Source organism: Colletotrichum chrysophilum (genome assembly GCF_026319265.1).
Source record: "Colletotrichum chrysophilum strain AFK26 chromosome Unknown scaffold_62, whole genome shotgun sequence".
NCBI lineage: Eukaryota > Fungi > Ascomycota > Sordariomycetes > Glomerellales > Glomerellaceae > Colletotrichum > Colletotrichum chrysophilum.
This window is the reverse complement of record NW_026517349.1, coordinates 102,089-116,860: the sequence shown is the minus strand read 5'-3', so window position 1 is coordinate 116,860 and position 14,772 is coordinate 102,089. Positions and strand designations below refer to the sequence as shown.

General features: G+C 54.3%; 5 protein-coding genes across 5 annotated transcripts; 3 read left to right on the top strand and 2 right to left on the bottom strand.

Moving 5' to 3' along the window:
- Positions 1 to 1,201: 1,201 nt before the first annotated feature.
- On the top strand, positions 1,202 to 1,818 carry COL26b_007591 (uncharacterized protein; the record flags this gene model as incomplete). The annotated part of the gene is made up of 2 exons (XM_053180377.1): positions 1,202 to 1,523; positions 1,760 to 1,818. The coding sequence occupies 2 exons, from the start codon at positions 1,202 to 1,204 to the stop codon at positions 1,816 to 1,818; spliced, it is 381 nt and encodes a 126-aa protein (XP_053035673.1).
- A 483-nt stretch (positions 1,819 to 2,301) lies between these two features.
- On the bottom strand, positions 2,302 to 3,596 carry COL26b_007590 (uncharacterized protein; the record flags this gene model as incomplete). The annotated part of the gene is made up of 2 exons (XM_053180376.1): positions 2,302 to 2,777; positions 2,831 to 3,596. 2 exons carry the CDS (start codon positions 3,594 to 3,596, stop codon positions 2,302 to 2,304), a joined length of 1,242 nt encoding a protein of 413 aa, XP_053035672.1.
- A 1,116-nt stretch (positions 3,597 to 4,712) lies between these two features.
- On the top strand, positions 4,713 to 5,488 carry COL26b_007589 (uncharacterized protein; the record flags this gene model as incomplete). The annotated part of the gene is made up of 2 exons (XM_053180375.1): positions 4,713 to 5,064; positions 5,115 to 5,488. The coding sequence occupies 2 exons, from the start codon at positions 4,713 to 4,715 to the stop codon at positions 5,486 to 5,488; spliced, it is 726 nt and encodes a 241-aa protein (XP_053035671.1).
- An 87-nt stretch (positions 5,489 to 5,575) lies between these two features.
- On the bottom strand, positions 5,576 to 7,119 carry COL26b_007588 (uncharacterized protein; the record flags this gene model as incomplete). Its single annotated transcript, XM_053180374.1, has 4 exons — positions 5,576 to 5,675; positions 5,725 to 6,203; positions 6,259 to 6,892; positions 6,950 to 7,119. The coding sequence occupies 4 exons, from the start codon at positions 7,117 to 7,119 to the stop codon at positions 5,576 to 5,578; spliced, it is 1,383 nt and encodes a 460-aa protein (XP_053035670.1).
- A 4,177-nt stretch (positions 7,120 to 11,296) lies between these two features.
- Positions 11,297 to 13,709, top strand: COL26b_007587 (uncharacterized protein; the record flags this gene model as incomplete). Its single annotated transcript, XM_053180373.1, has 9 exons — positions 11,297 to 11,319; positions 11,376 to 11,462; positions 11,517 to 11,918; positions 11,970 to 12,193; positions 12,336 to 12,404; positions 12,463 to 12,762; positions 12,859 to 13,160; positions 13,240 to 13,373; positions 13,430 to 13,709. 9 exons carry the CDS (start codon positions 11,297 to 11,299, stop codon positions 13,707 to 13,709), a joined length of 1,821 nt encoding a protein of 606 aa, XP_053035669.1.
- Positions 13,710 to 14,772: the final 1,063 nt, after the last annotated feature.

Here is a 14,772-nt window from a genome sequence, read left to right as displayed (position 1 = left end):
CCCGCAGTCCGGACCGTTGAGATGCACAGTCACTACATGCACATCGCAACAGTTCATGCCAGTTTGGTCACACAAACTGTATCCGTTCATTTCAGCAGTCCATGTCTTTCCTCCTATTGCTCGTTGTTTACTCTTCATCCGTTCGCGGTTTGGAGGTAGGCTGGCTAAGCCCAGAAATAAGAGACGGCTCGCCTTGACCGACTGGCGAGGTTGCCGGTGGGCCGGCCCCAGCTTGTTTCTGGGGAACATCCGAGACCTTGTCGATTCTATCCGCAGAACCCTGGCGGTTTACCAATATTTGATCTAGTCACATATCCGTACGGGGGTATCATCAGACCCCTGCTCCGTACTCATCAGTCAATTGCGGGTTGAGAGCGAGCATACCTTATGATTCAGCGTGCATAAAGTTTCCTGGGACTAGGAAAGCGCGCGCGACACCGAAGGGGCACGATAGGTGTAAGGCTCATATGTGGTAAATACTGGCGGTCGAAGCTTCCATCTAGGTCCCGTCTATCTCGTCGGATCTTGGTACAGTGCGGGTCGGTCCGCTGAGCTGCACAGCAGGAACCTAGTGTCCATTGCCGTATGTCGACTCGGGAGCGTTCTGGGCGAGCTCGTCAATATTGATTGAACGATTTTTCCCATGTGTTGATTAGACCTCGTTACTACGGCCTATATGAGTACTCATCGTGACCTAGGTAGCAGTCAGAGTCGCCAGCCTTTTTGTATTCCTCAGAAGACAAACTATTACTGTAGGGACGGGACCATAGCTACCTAATGAACTTGTCTCTAAAGATCATATCGACAGAAGGGTCATGTTGTATTGTCTATCCAAGTCCTGAAATTTTGCTTCTTTCTAGTACCTTTGTGAATAAACCTGTTGGGCCAGCCAGTCGAAGATGGAACTTTATCCCCCATACCTTTGGTCGGCCATCGTTAACCTCGCCTGATCCATGGTATGGTCATCAAACCCTGGCTGTATGCTCGCCGTCCATGTTGTCGGAGATACGATGCTTAAGTTTTGTATGCAAGTGGTCAACCATGACGGTTCTTCACAGATGGATCTACCGGAATAGCTCTCGATGGGCTATATCTGCCTCGCATCTGTTCAAAACATGCTGCAGATTCTCCCTTTGGAGTGCCATAATCGCCGCATCTTGATACAGCATCTTGAAGGCGTAAGCTGTCCCCACTAATCATCATGTTTAGCAAAGAGATTCGAGCGGCGGCTATCGAGGCCATCAAGGCAGCAGCCCAAAGAAGAAGGGAGGAGATGGTTGCAAAAGTTGGTAGGCAGTTGTACGCTCTGTCTGCCGCCCAGAACAGGGCCAACTTGAACTCTTCCGTGGCGTCATCGCACGCTGTTCATGGCGGAGAGCAGGATGCGAACTACGGGGCTTCTGCAAACTCCAAGAAGGAGAAGAAGAAGCGGAAGGAGACGGTCACGTCTCCCTCTTCCACCGACCAGCAGACGACAGATGATGCGTCTGTAATCGGTGAGTTATTGGACCCCGAGACCGATAGTATGTGCCCTTGTATGGGGAAGAGAGAAAGAGAGAGAGAGTATGGGTGTACCCCGGCTAACTCGTTCAAAGAAAGCAGCTCTTCCCCTTCGGCTGTCCCCTCGGCTGTCCCCTCGTCTGGCCCTTCTTCTGTTTCTTCGCCTGTCACTTCTCCTGTAACCTCACCTGTCTCACCTGTTTCTTCGACTGTTCTCTCGACTGTTCTCTCGACTGTTCCTTTGGCTGACCCTAACCAGCCACCCGCGACTGTCGGGAAAGGGCTCCATCGGGCCATGGTGAGCGGCTTATTGCATAAGCGGCGGGAATGCGAGCAGCAGAGAGCCGCGTAGATCAAAGCCAACGAGGCTCAATCTCGTGGCCTGGCGCATCTTGGTCTCTCGAACCCTTCTGCAAGCGGCAACGCATAAGACGAGACCAACGACATCACGATTACCGGTATGAACACATTCAAGATCATCATCATGAGCAAGTTGTTTGGTGTTTATCGGGATAGCGGGAAGATTCATTGGCTCTCTTTTGTAAACGATCATTCATGCATCAGATTTTGGAAGATTGCCAAACAACAGACAGCGAAAATACACTAGCGCTCAAAAGAGTTGATGAAATTGGCTTTAGAATACACTGCCAATGTATCAACTGTAGGCCATCATGTGTGTGCCTGGCTAAGCAGAAAGTATGTTCTCGGCCCGCAAATATTGTGTAATCTTCCTTCCACCAAATGCAAAGTCTATCTAAATTGTATCTCAGTGATGTCTACCCTGCCTCGTGTATCTACCATCTACTGTATAAGTCGCAAATCCCTCTCGCTCGCCTCAGCATCCTTCTTGGAAGCGGGCTCTTGCGTCGTAACGGCACCGTAACTCGGCCCCTCCGCCGGTTCCAAAGCTTCCTCCTCGGCGGGTACCAAGATAGCCCTCTCCTGGTTCTTGCGGTCCATCCTCGCCCTCCACGGACGGTACACCAGCACTGATCCAAGCCCAACAACCACGAACAGTCCGCAGATACTGCCGCCGATGATGTCAAAGTGCTCACCGATAGCGTCCACTCCGTCCCAGAAGCTTCCCTCGGGCTCGGCCACGTTCGCGATGAGGGAGAGGACCTGGATGATGCCGATGAAGGCTGAGACAAACACCGTGATGCCGGTGAGCACGATGGAGTAGTACAAGATCGCGACCCTGTCTCTCGAAAACGCCTTGGACGTGTAAAGTGCCATCATGAGCGCGCCGTCGGTGGTGTCGAGAAGACACATGCCAGCTATCATCCTCGTCAGCACGTACCCTTCAACGTCTGCCATAGTCAGGGCTTACCAGTAAAAAGCACGGGAAAGATGAGAATCAGCCAGATGCTCGTGCCCTGCGCTCCATGCACGCTACTCAGTCCCAAAATTGCAATCTCTGAACTCGTGTCAAAGCCGAGGCCAAACAAGATACCCAGGGGAAACATCTTCCACGGCCGATCAACGACCCTAAATACCTTACGGAACACATTCGCCAGGAACCCCTCCCCCTCCAGCTTCAGATTCGTCGCCGCCTCCTCGTCCTCCTCCTCAACCACCTCTGCAGTAAGCGCCCTTCTCCTCTCCTGCTCCAGCACGACTCTCAATCTTCGGATGAGCTTATACAAAACCCACCCGTTGCCAGCACAGAGCAGCAACAGGAACGCAGCGCTGACGCTCGTGCCGATGATGTTGCCCACGCGCGTGAACCCGTCAAACCGGTCCCTCAGCGCGCCGCTCGTCGCCGCAACAACGACACACGTCACGATCACGATGGTGCTGTGGCCTAGCGAGAAGAAGGTGCCGACGGTGACGGGGCGCTGGCCCGAGGCGATCAGGCGGCGGGTCATGAGGTCGATGGCGGAGATGTGGTCGGCATCGAGGGCGTGGCGCAGGCCGAGCAGGTAGGAGAGGGCCGCGGGGGAGATAAGGGAGGGGTGGAAGTGCAGGATGATGCCGGCCACGATCCAGATGGCGATGTTGATGGACACGAGGAGGGCGATTATGCGGATCGTCGGGGCGGGGATGCCGTGGAGGAACGGCGGGATGGGGAGGGAGGGCACGCGGAAGCGCGCCATGGTGACTGACTGGTCTACGGTGTCGAATCACACAAGATGGGGGCTCTCGAGGATGAGACTTCAGAAAAGGATGAGTAAGGAGAAGAAGGAGGGAGAGATGAGGTTGAAATTTGGAGTTCACAAGACCACTTTTCAAAACGCCCAGCCGGCGGGAAGCAGATGGACGGCGTGCCCTCCGGCCGGCCACCACCGATCGCCCCCACAGCTGCGTGCTACCTTACCTTACAGCACGCCAACGCATGAAAACTAGCTCACTTCGGGGGTGATAGCGTGCGCAAGTATCTGCGCTGGCGGGGAGAAGTGTGCCGGAGGGGAGGCAGGATGACCACCATAGCCCCTCCATCTTTCTGCTGTGCTATCTTATCTGTCGCATGGAGCGGCCGAGGGGCAATGCGGGGACCTCGTGTGGGGTTCAGCCATGCCGCTCCGAGCCGTCGGCGGCCGGCGGCCATGTGTGGTTTCGCCTGGTGAGGTTTGAAGGGTGTTTACTTGAACACTGAAACTGACTGACATTACCTCAGTCTCTCTCATTGTTTCGCTCCGTGGAAGACATGTGAGAATAGGGTGTTGGGCGAAGTGGAACGAGTGAGCGCCGGAGACTCCAGCGAGAAGCCCCGCCATGTCTTGGCTGTCCGGGTCGGTAAGGCAGCGATCAAGCTTTCTGTACCCCGAATAAGGATACCGGAGCCGCTACGAGATATTCAAGTGTGTTCAAGGTCATTCCCGTCGTTCAAAGGGCGAGACCGCCTAGGTTTCCTGTGTCCGCGTGGCTGTATCTACAATGCTAGACTTGTACTTGGATGAAGAACAGAAGTGGTAGAGATAATCACAGGCGATGGGCTTCCACTGGAGAAGCGAATCCGCCAGTGTATTTTCATGCTCAGTCAGCAACCTTTTCTGCTTTGTCAACCCCAACTACCTACCTCATGGTCTCACTGAATCATCAATTTCCATTTCAACACAATAGGATTTCTCACCTATTTCGACCTGAGTAGTTTTTGGTCGGGCTGTGCATCTCATCGTTCACTCATATTCATGAAATTAGGTCGCCTTCTCGCTTCATCTCTCACTATCCTGTCTGTCAATTGCTGCATCAACCCCTCCGTGATTCTCACCATGCCGCCGACTTACAACAAAGCCTTCATCCCCCTCGAGTCGAATCCCGAAGTATTCAACGAACTCATCAGCCTTCTCGGTGCGCCTCCATCGCTCCAGTTTGAGGACATCTTCACCTTAGACGACCCCGCGCTGCTCCCAGAAAAGATTCTGGCTCTCGTCCTCATCTTCCCCACGACCCCCACTTTCGAGGCGCGATTTACGGCAGAGGAAGCCGGCGCTCAGGACTGGATGGTGGAGCACAACGAAGAAGACGAGGACGCCGTGTGGTTCAAGCAAACTATCAACAACGCCTGTGGGCTGTATGCCATTCTGCACGCATTGGCAAACGGCCGTGCAAAAGACTTCCTCAGTAAGTGACCCAATCTTCCTTGAAAGTGAGTGGTAACTGATACAACGCAGGACCGGGATCGTTGCTAGACAATCTGCTTTCTATCACGGCACCGATGGACCCCGCCCAGGCTGCCATGGCACTGGAAGCTTCAACCGAGCTGGAGGACGCCTATTCTTCGATCGCCACCAAGGGCGACACAGCTGCGCCGGCGAGTGCTGAAGATGAGGTAGACTTCCATTACATCTGCTTCGTGAAATCACCGGATACCGGCCATCTGTACGAACTGGACGGCGATCGCAAGGGCCCCGTGGACAGGGGTGTGCCCGACGAAGAGCAACGGGTTGATCTTGGTCAAAAGTCGCTGGACGTTGTGCGTCAATTCATCGCACAAGGAGGAGACAATATCGGTTTCAGTCTCATGGCGTTAGTGGAAAAGGCGTAGTGGGACGAGGCATCATCTCATCAGCGAAGGCGTTGAGCGTGTTGATTAATTGCTAGCTCGATTTGTACAATGGCTTTAACTATGTTCTTAGCTTGCCTGGATGATCTTCTCCAACTCATCCGGGTCCTTGATGGTAGGGGTCAAGTTTTCGCTGCCCGTCGCAGTGATCAAGATGTTGTCCTCGATTCTGTAGAGATTAGCATCGTCACGGTTGGGAATGGTTGGGTGTTGCATACCTCACGCCACCAACATCCCAGTACTTCTCTAGTACGGCAGTGTCAATGTACTTGGAGTGGACGGGGTCCTTGAGGTAGGGCTCAATAATGAAGTTGCAGAAGTAGATGCCGGGCTCGACGGTGACGATGCTACCAGCAGGCAGCTTGCCTCTGACACGCAAGTAACGGAACATGGGGTCGGTGTCTGCGTAGTTGGGGTTACCGCCAACGTCGTGGGTATCCATTCCGAGGTAGTGTCCCAGGCCGTGGGGGAAGAAGGCGACGCTGGTCCTGTTCTTGAGAATCTCCTCCTTATCGCCCTTCAGGATGCCAACGGAATGGAGGCCATCAATGGCAATCTTGTGGGCCATCAGGTGGATATCGTCCCAGACGACACCCTCCTTCAGAGCTGCGGTGGTGTCAAGCTGCATCTTCAACACAATGTCGTAGATCTGACGGGACTCCTTGCTAAACTTGCCAGAGATGGGGAAAGTACGTGTCTACAGCTTGTTAAGACGGTCTCTGGGCACGACACGGTAGCTGGCAAAGACTTACAATGTCAGAGGCGTAGCAGTTCCATTCCATACCAGCATCCAAGAGGAGATTCTGCTTGCCCGCCAGGGGAGCATCGTTGGCTACGTAATGCAGTGTGGCGGCAGCTCGACCTGCAGCAAAGATGCCGTGGTAGGCCTGGTTGGTGGCACCGTTGGAGATGCTGTGATACAGGAAGGTGGCGTACAGCTCACTCTCGTTCTTGGCCTTCTTGACCTTCTCAACGACGGCGTGGTGGGCAATGGTAGACACAGCGTTGGCCTTTCTGGTGAGAGCAACCTCGAAGTCGTCCTTGACCACACGGCACGTCTCGATGGCGTTCTTAAGGACACTAAAGTTCTTGCCTTCGAACTCGAGGAACGTGATACTATCCAAGACCTGACCTTCGATCGCGAAGACGGTCTTGTTGCCCTTGCCGAGGCGCACAAGCTCGGCATTGACGTCGGTGGTGTACTTTACATGGTCGACGTCGTACAACTCCTTGGCTTCGGCAGCGCTGACGGGGAGGCCGGACCAGATAACGCTATCGGGGTCGATGGGAGGGATGAACAGGGTGGACTCGGAGGACTCGAGGTCGAAGACGTAGTGGCAGTCGGCGAGGGGGCAGCCGGTCAGGTAGTAAAAGTAGCGGCGCTGTCTTTGAAGGGTGTTAGACCATTGGCCAGAGGTTCTTGGGGTTCGGGAGCAGGGGTACCTAAAGGGTTCAGGCTCGTCGTTGTCCTCGATCATCTTGGTCATGCGACCCTCGACGTAGAGGACGCCGGTGGCACCGGGAACCTTGGACTTGACCTCACCGGCGACACGCAGAGCGTGGGCCTTTGCCGGGTACTTGCCCTTGAGGACAGTCTCGTAGTCTTGAGCCATGTTTGTGGCAGAGGTGGTGGAGAAGAACCGCGCCGGTCTCAAGGATGATGCGATGCGCCTCGTCGTCGATGGTACTGGAGCTCTAGAAGGTCCGCCAAGAGGTCTAGACGGATCTGCAGAGAGGTGTTGGGTTCGGTTTCGGCCGATGCTGATCGAGGCAGGTGCAGAAACAGTGGTGAAGGAGGAGCAGAACGTGCGGATGACGGCACGATGTGATGTTCTAGCCAACATCAAGCCTCTGTCGTCCGGGTCGAGTCGCACGGGGAAAGAGGGGCAGTGCCGTTACGTTAGATCAGATGGCGTATCGAAAGACGTTTGCTGCGTTGCGCCAGCACTGTAAGCCGAGCTAAAGCGCATTCTCAGCGGGACGAGATAGCTACGATAACGAATCACAGCACCAAGACTGGTCGGATAAGGAAGCTCGTTCCTTGGACCTTCCCAGACCCACGGCACCACTGCTGAAGCTACAGTGCAATCGCCAGCTCTGAGGGCGGGATCACACAGTATGCCCCTCCATCCCCACTCATTGCCTCTCTCAGCCAATGAAAGTCACAGAGTTCTCGGATGACGGCAAAGCGTCGGGTTAAATGTGTCCGTCTTATGTAATGCGACCTCAATGGCCCGTGCATCGCTCAGAGCCACTGCCAAATGCAATGTCACGATGCACCTGCCACGAAGATTCCCCAAGCTACTCCAACTCGAACTCGACGACCCCAACTTACAATCGCCATCCCCAGAGATCTAGACTTCCACCGAAGTCCACAATCCCACTGTTATCCCCATTTCTGGACCGTTTCTATTTCCTCTCGCGATTACCACTTGGACGCGGCTCGATTACAACACGACGACGACAATGGTCTGTTGCACGTCCACCGTCATGCATGAGGTCCACTGAATGACACTCCCACAGGGGTCGAATGGCGTGGCCTGAAAGAGCCTCCAAAACATCGCGAGCCGCCCATCTGGAATAACAACTCGAACGAGGCTCTCCCTCCAGTCATGCCTAGTCGCTGCTCCTGACGCCTGTTTCTGACCAAGACTCGGCCTGGCCGATTGTGTCCCTGAAGAAGGCGTGGGACAGCATCACTCTGGCACGGCCAATCCAATCTCAATCAAGCCCGCCAACCAGTGCGATCCGCCCTCCATCAAGGAAGCAGGATCATCAACCCAGACCTCACGCAACTTGTTACCTGAAAATAGTTGAATTGGCCAGAATTGCCCTTGCAGCCAAGCTCGACAATGTGCCGTCTTGTCCCAAGCTCCCAAAGGTTCTTGTCTCATGCGGGTGAATCCTCCAGATGCCACTACCGTCAACCACGTCTGCAGTCAATCCCAGCAAGTCTCAGGCGGCACAGAAGGAGGATGGCAGAGCAGCAGCTTGTAAGTCTCGAGGACCGACCATCTAGGATCGCCAGAATCTTCGTTCAATATCCTAGCATGCGACTGAGGTCTGATTTGCCGGCGTCAGGTTGCATTACTCCACCACAAAGTGCGTTTGTCTCCAACGTCTAATATCTGTTCCCCAAACTTGGCCGTCATCCCACAAATCGACCCCAAGGGGAATTACTGGGCCTGCTGTCCAGTGCGGCCCATGTCGAGGCTCAGTCAAACCACCGCTCAATCAATCCGAGTCAAGTTTCCTCCCTGGCTTTGGTTTATCATTCTAGGGTATCCAGGTCTTGCAGGGCCAGGTACTGCCCGCTATGCGTGCCGTGAAGGTCATCGGGCACTCATCGAAGCGCTTCTACTTGCTTGCTGAACAGTCGTTTGCGCGACTGGCCGCCGTCCGGGAGAGGCCAAGATTCACCAAGACCGCTGCGCAGAAAAAGTGCATTCAACCAGACGACGCGACACCAACGCACCCAAGAAAGGAAATGATGTGATGGCACCCTTGGAAGCGAACTTGTCCCTGCAGCAACAACCAAATCGACATAGTTGACGGACCTTGGCCAGAACGGTCGCCTGACCGCAATGCGCCATGCAACCCGTGTTGGCTGTGCTATTCCTCCCTCTGGAGCAACGACTAACAGATCGAAATGCACGACTGCTGTGTCTTCAGGATGTCATTCAGACACAAAAACCTCTGTCCGTGAGAGGACCCTCTACTGTCGTTGTCTCTACTGTCATTCGTTGTTCAAATTGGTCATATCTTAATTCACCTGCGAAGGCGACCTCCACGTCGATCGATGAGAGCTTAGGCTTCGTCCCCAAGCACTGCGCTGTCGCCTGCACTTGCAGGCTCCAACCAGTCAATATCAGCAGCGCAACACACGTCGGAGTTCTCCTGTGGTACAGACCAAAGAGACCATAATTTTACATGAATCCTTTTCTGTGAGCAAGCAGTCGTGCACAACGGAGACTACTTGCGTGCGGTACAATTTATCCCCACTGCCGCCCAGCCATCGAGACTGCCGTATCCCGGCCCAGCATTCTTGGGATGGGGGCCCGTCTGTCGAACCAACGCCTTCTTTCGGTGAACAGCCCGCACTGTTGGAGATGCGTCGCTCAAAGCCCGCTCCATACGGCGCCCAACTTTTCGGTGTTTACCTACGGGCCCAACAGCGGCAGCACCGTTCGATACAGTCTCAATGTTAGCGCTTTCACGGCCCACCGGCTGCTCCAGTCAGCTCTCTGTTCCCGTCCAATACGATACGGGAGCGAGTCGGGTGTCGAATCCTCCCAATACCACCTCTGCAGTAGCCCAACTTCCAAGTAAAACGAAGGTCGCCTACCCCGCAACCAACCCCGACCGCCACCCCCCGTAACCCCGGCCACCCTCCGCTCCCCGTGGCTCTCTCGCCCGCAAAGCTGCAGCTTATTCAGGCGCCTGAGTCTCGGCGGTCCGCCTGATGTCGGTCACGACTTTCCTCTAGCTTTTCCCAGAGAGGAAGAGGCAGACAATCGACGGACTTGCCTCCCAGCCAATGCCAGCTTTTGATTGCCGTGGGTCTTGGTTTGCAGAGTGCCCTCCCACTTCCCTCTTAAAATGACGTAGGACAAGCCTTATGGCTAGAAAAGACGACGGCATCCGGGAGACGGGGGTGCTGCCGGGCTTGGGGACATAGGCTTGAGGCAGCCGGACGCACAAAACCGCTTCTATTCATTTAGCACCGCCGGTCGACGGGCCGCTCGAAGCCTCGCTGGAAAACTGGACACGCGGTGTTCACGCGCATTCCAAGAAATGTCAAGTCGGTTCAAGCTCAAGTCAAGCATTATGGCTGGTGCTCGGTAGCGTCCTCGGCGGTGGACTTGTGGACTTGTGGGCAAGCGAAGCCTTGACGATCGAGCTTGGGCGTTTGTGCCTGCTTGGTGTTCTCCGTCTCTCTCACTCAATCACTGTGTAGGCGGTGGCGTACTGCTGCGCACAAAGTCAATGAATGTGCCAAGCACTTGGCTCTCACGATCACTTCTCGGCGTTGCGGGACGGGTGTCACTGGACGAACGACTCAGCTCGCTCCAAACCTCTCTACACGTTACATCCTCAAGACCCAAGACGCGACATGAACAAGGGACCGGCGCATGTGTCACCAGGGCAAAATGTACTCGACATGTATCCCGCACAACACAAACTCCAGATATTGTCTCCCTTGCGCGTGTTATTCTGGAACCCAGCCCTCGTAAAGTCGTTGGCCCCGGCGCAATTCCAGCCCTCGTCGGAGCTGGCCGCAGCAACAGGGAAAAGCAACGTCCACATGGCCAAGCTCGTCCGCGACAGGATCTGACAGCTAAGACCTCGTTCCAAAAGTAACAAAAACATTTCCAAGGGCAGCCTCGCAGGCGTACTTCCCGTCCTGGCGTGGGGCAGCATGGGCCAGGACTTGGCAACCCCGTCCATCTTGACGAGTTTCTTCGCGCTGCGCGGTTCCAACTCGCAATACTCAAAGCTTGTGGGTGGTGTGTGCGGAGCTGCCAAGATGACAGCTTCTCGAGTCTCTGGTAGAGGATCTTCGGCTGCTTTCGTCTGTGTCCATGGGGTTGAGCTGTGTGCTATAAAGATCCATGGCTTCCCCAGCCCAGGCCCCTGGCTTGGGTTATATTTTGTTTTGCTCTGCAGGTGCGCCGTGCTTCCATTAGGTTGAGAAGCTACATAAGATACTCAGTAATTCGTCCAAGCTGAACGCGCGAGACTTGAATTTCTGCCAAGAGAGCCGCGATTTGCATCGCCTATATCGCCATCATGGGTGACATCCAGCCTCACGAGTAAGCACCTCAACGGCCAATACAAGCTTGACTTCCATCTGACTTCGACTCCTCAGCAGCAAGACTGTCGATGCCATCGGGCATCATGAAGAACGTGCCCACCACATCGACCCCGTTGACCTGAGCCGCAACGTCGAGGCCAAGTAAGTCAGCAAGCTCGTAATCCTGACGACCAGCCATGATTCACAGCTATGCAGGATCAAGAACCCTCTTGAAGGGATTGGTTACGAACAACTTATGCACGATGTCGAGGCCTTCTGCGAAGAGAAGGGTCTCCAGAGTGAAGTTGGTCTCTTCCGTAAGGGAGCCCTGGTAGCACAGGACCCCGAGAACTATGCGACCATCGGAGGCACCGAGGCTTTGGACGAAGCCGAAATCCAGGCGTTGCGCGACGAGGTCGAGCACAAGTGGCGCATGCCAACGAAGCTGTTCTTGACCATTGCCACTTGCTCTATTGGTGCTGCCGTCCAGGGATGGGACCAGACCGGCACGAACGGCGCCAACATTTTCTTCCCTGCAGAGTATGGCATCGGCTCCGACAGCACTCGGGACACCCTCATCCTCGGTCTTGTCAACGCCGGCCCTTATCTCGGAAGCGCGTATGTTTCACAAGACCGCCCTCATAAGTTACACTGCTAAACATTCTACAGTCTGCTCGGCTGCTGGCTTTCTGACCCTCTCAACAACTACTTCGGTCGCCGCGGTGTCATCTTCTTCTCTGCACATTTCTGTATCTGGCCTCTCATCGGCTCGGCCCTTAGTCACAACTGGCAGCAGCAGTTCGTCAACCGTCTTCTCATGGGTATCGGAATGGGAGCCAAGGCTTCCACCGTGCCCATTTACGCTGCTGAAAACTCGCCTCCAAGCATTCGAGGTCAATACAACACAACACTATCGCTCAGAAACATTAGGCTCACATGGTAGCAGGTGCCCTGGTTATGAGTTGGCAAATGTGGACTGCCTTTGGTTCGTCATTCAGTCAAAGTACATGCGCTCAGAGCTAACTCGGTTAACAGGCATTGCTCTTGGTACCGCTTTCAACCTTGCCGTCTACTACGCCAAGTACAACTGGCGTCTTATGCTTGGTAAGTCCGGCCGCAACTCGTCCATGAAGTTGATTTTGACTGACGACCGCTTGTTCAGGTGCCCCGTTCCTCCCCGCCGTCCCTCTCCTCGTCATGATCTACTTCTGCCCCGAGTCTCCCCGTTGGCTCATGAAGAAGGGCCGCTACGTCGCCGCGTGGAAGGCCATGATTCAACTTCGAAACCACCCGATCCAATGCGCTCGTGATATGTACTCCATCCACGCGCAGCTGCAGCTTGAGGGACAGGTCCTCAGCAAGAACAACTACGCGACTCGCTTCACACAGCTCTTCACCATCCCTCGTGTCCGTCGCGCGAACTTGGCTGCCTTTACTGTCATGATTGCTCAGCAGATGTGCGGTAAGTTGAATCTCGCTCATCAACCATCACCCCTTAATCATCATCGCCCTATTGTATTTCGCCCGTTCATATCTGTACTGTAAACTGATTGGCCAGGTATTAATATTATTGCCTTCTACTCAACCACCATCTTCAAAGACGCAAACATGGGCGATTTCGAAGCCCTACTCGGTTCCTTCGGCTTCGGTATGGTCAACTGGCTCTTTGCCTTCCCAGCCTTCTGGACCATCGACACCTTCGGACGAAGATCTCTTCTGCTGTTCACATTCCCGCAGATGACGTGGACCCTCTTAGCAGCCGGTCTCTGCACGCTCATTGAAGCCGGCACAACCCGCACTGCACTCGTATCGCTCTTCGTGTACCTATTTGGCGCCTTTTACTCTCCTGGCGAAGGGCCCGTGCCTTTCACATACAGTAGTGTTCCGTGCCATCCTACCCAATTGACTCAGGAAGATCGAATAACTAACATCTTTATAGGAAGTTTACCCTCTGTCTCACCGTGAGATGGGCATGGGCTTCGCCGTGGCCACCTGCCTGTTCTGGGCTGCCATTCTGGGAATGACCTTCCCATTCATCCTTAAGCGTCTTGGCGTCGTTGGCGCGTTCGGACTGTGAGTTATAGCAAGTGCGATTGACTTTGTAAGATCAAATCACTAACTGCGTCTAGGTACGCCGGCTTCAATGTCGTGGCTTTCTTCATGATCCTCTTCTGGGTGCCCGAGACCAAGCAGCGCACCCTCGAGGAGCTTGACTGGGTCTTCGCTCTGCCCACCAGCCGCTTCGCCCGCTACCAGGTCCAGAAGGCCATCCCTTACTTCATCAGACGCTGGGTCTTCTTCGACCGCAAGGCCACGCTGGAGCCTCTCTACACTTTTCAGAAGTCCCACCGCGCCGAGAACGTCGTCGAGACGAAGAACAGCTCTGACGGTGAGAAGAAGAGCGAGTAGATGCTTGTCGGTCGAACACGAGCATCGCCACGCACTTTCGGTGATTCGTTTGTGAACACATAAGGGGACGAGAGATCGATATACCCAGGCGGAGGATGATCTGATGAGCTTTACTTTCTTGACGCCGGGCCTTGGGCTTGGCGTAATAATGCGTGGCTGGATTTCCTTCCACGTTTGACTACAGATTGGACTTTTAAGTCTAGCATGCTCCTTACCTCGATACCAATACCACTTGATTTGTCTAGACTACTTCATGTATGTGGAAAATCCCAGTTGATCCCGACTCTTGTGATTCGGATGAGTATATTTGACTTTCCGGGCGGATAGGAACAGCAGGAACGTTGTGAAAGACGATAGACGACGCCGACAAGACAAAACCAATGATACGCACGATAGTATGTAGGATAAGTTGGCTTGAAGTCCGGTAGAGTAACAAAAGTCATGGTCCTAGGATATAAAGCTTCAAGAGACTCATTCGAAAGATTGCCAACATCACCGGTGTTTACTGTGTGCCTGATGTGTCCACAATGAAAGCCTCTTGTCTTCCCGATCTCGATCGTCAACAAGCTCACCCCACAGTGCTGCGTGCAATGGCCGCGACGTGCCAAGCCAGCGCTTCCAACTTCCCATGTTCACCAGCGTCTCCGCCCCCGCAATTTGCAGCCCGGGCAACTTTACAGGAGGCATCCCTCTCATGACCTTGGCATTGCAATTTGACGTGGAATCAGAGAAAACCTTACTGTTCAAAAGCAGTAAATGACGGCTTAACGTTGAATCAAAATGACAGGGCACTGTGCTTTTTCCCTGCGTTCTTTTGAAATTTCACTCAGTTAGACGCGACGAGAACGCGCGCGCGCGCGCGCGTGTGTGTGTGTGTGTACGTATGAGGTCAAGCAAATGCGTTTCCTCAGATTGTATGTGCAAGTATGATAAATATGTAAGTGAAGAGAACACCAAGTCCCTTACAGCAGGAAGAAATACCCCATCCCAACACCCTCAAAACTATCATACTCTCCCACAGAATCGGACCAGCCTATCTTCGGCACCTTGATCGGCCGAGCTG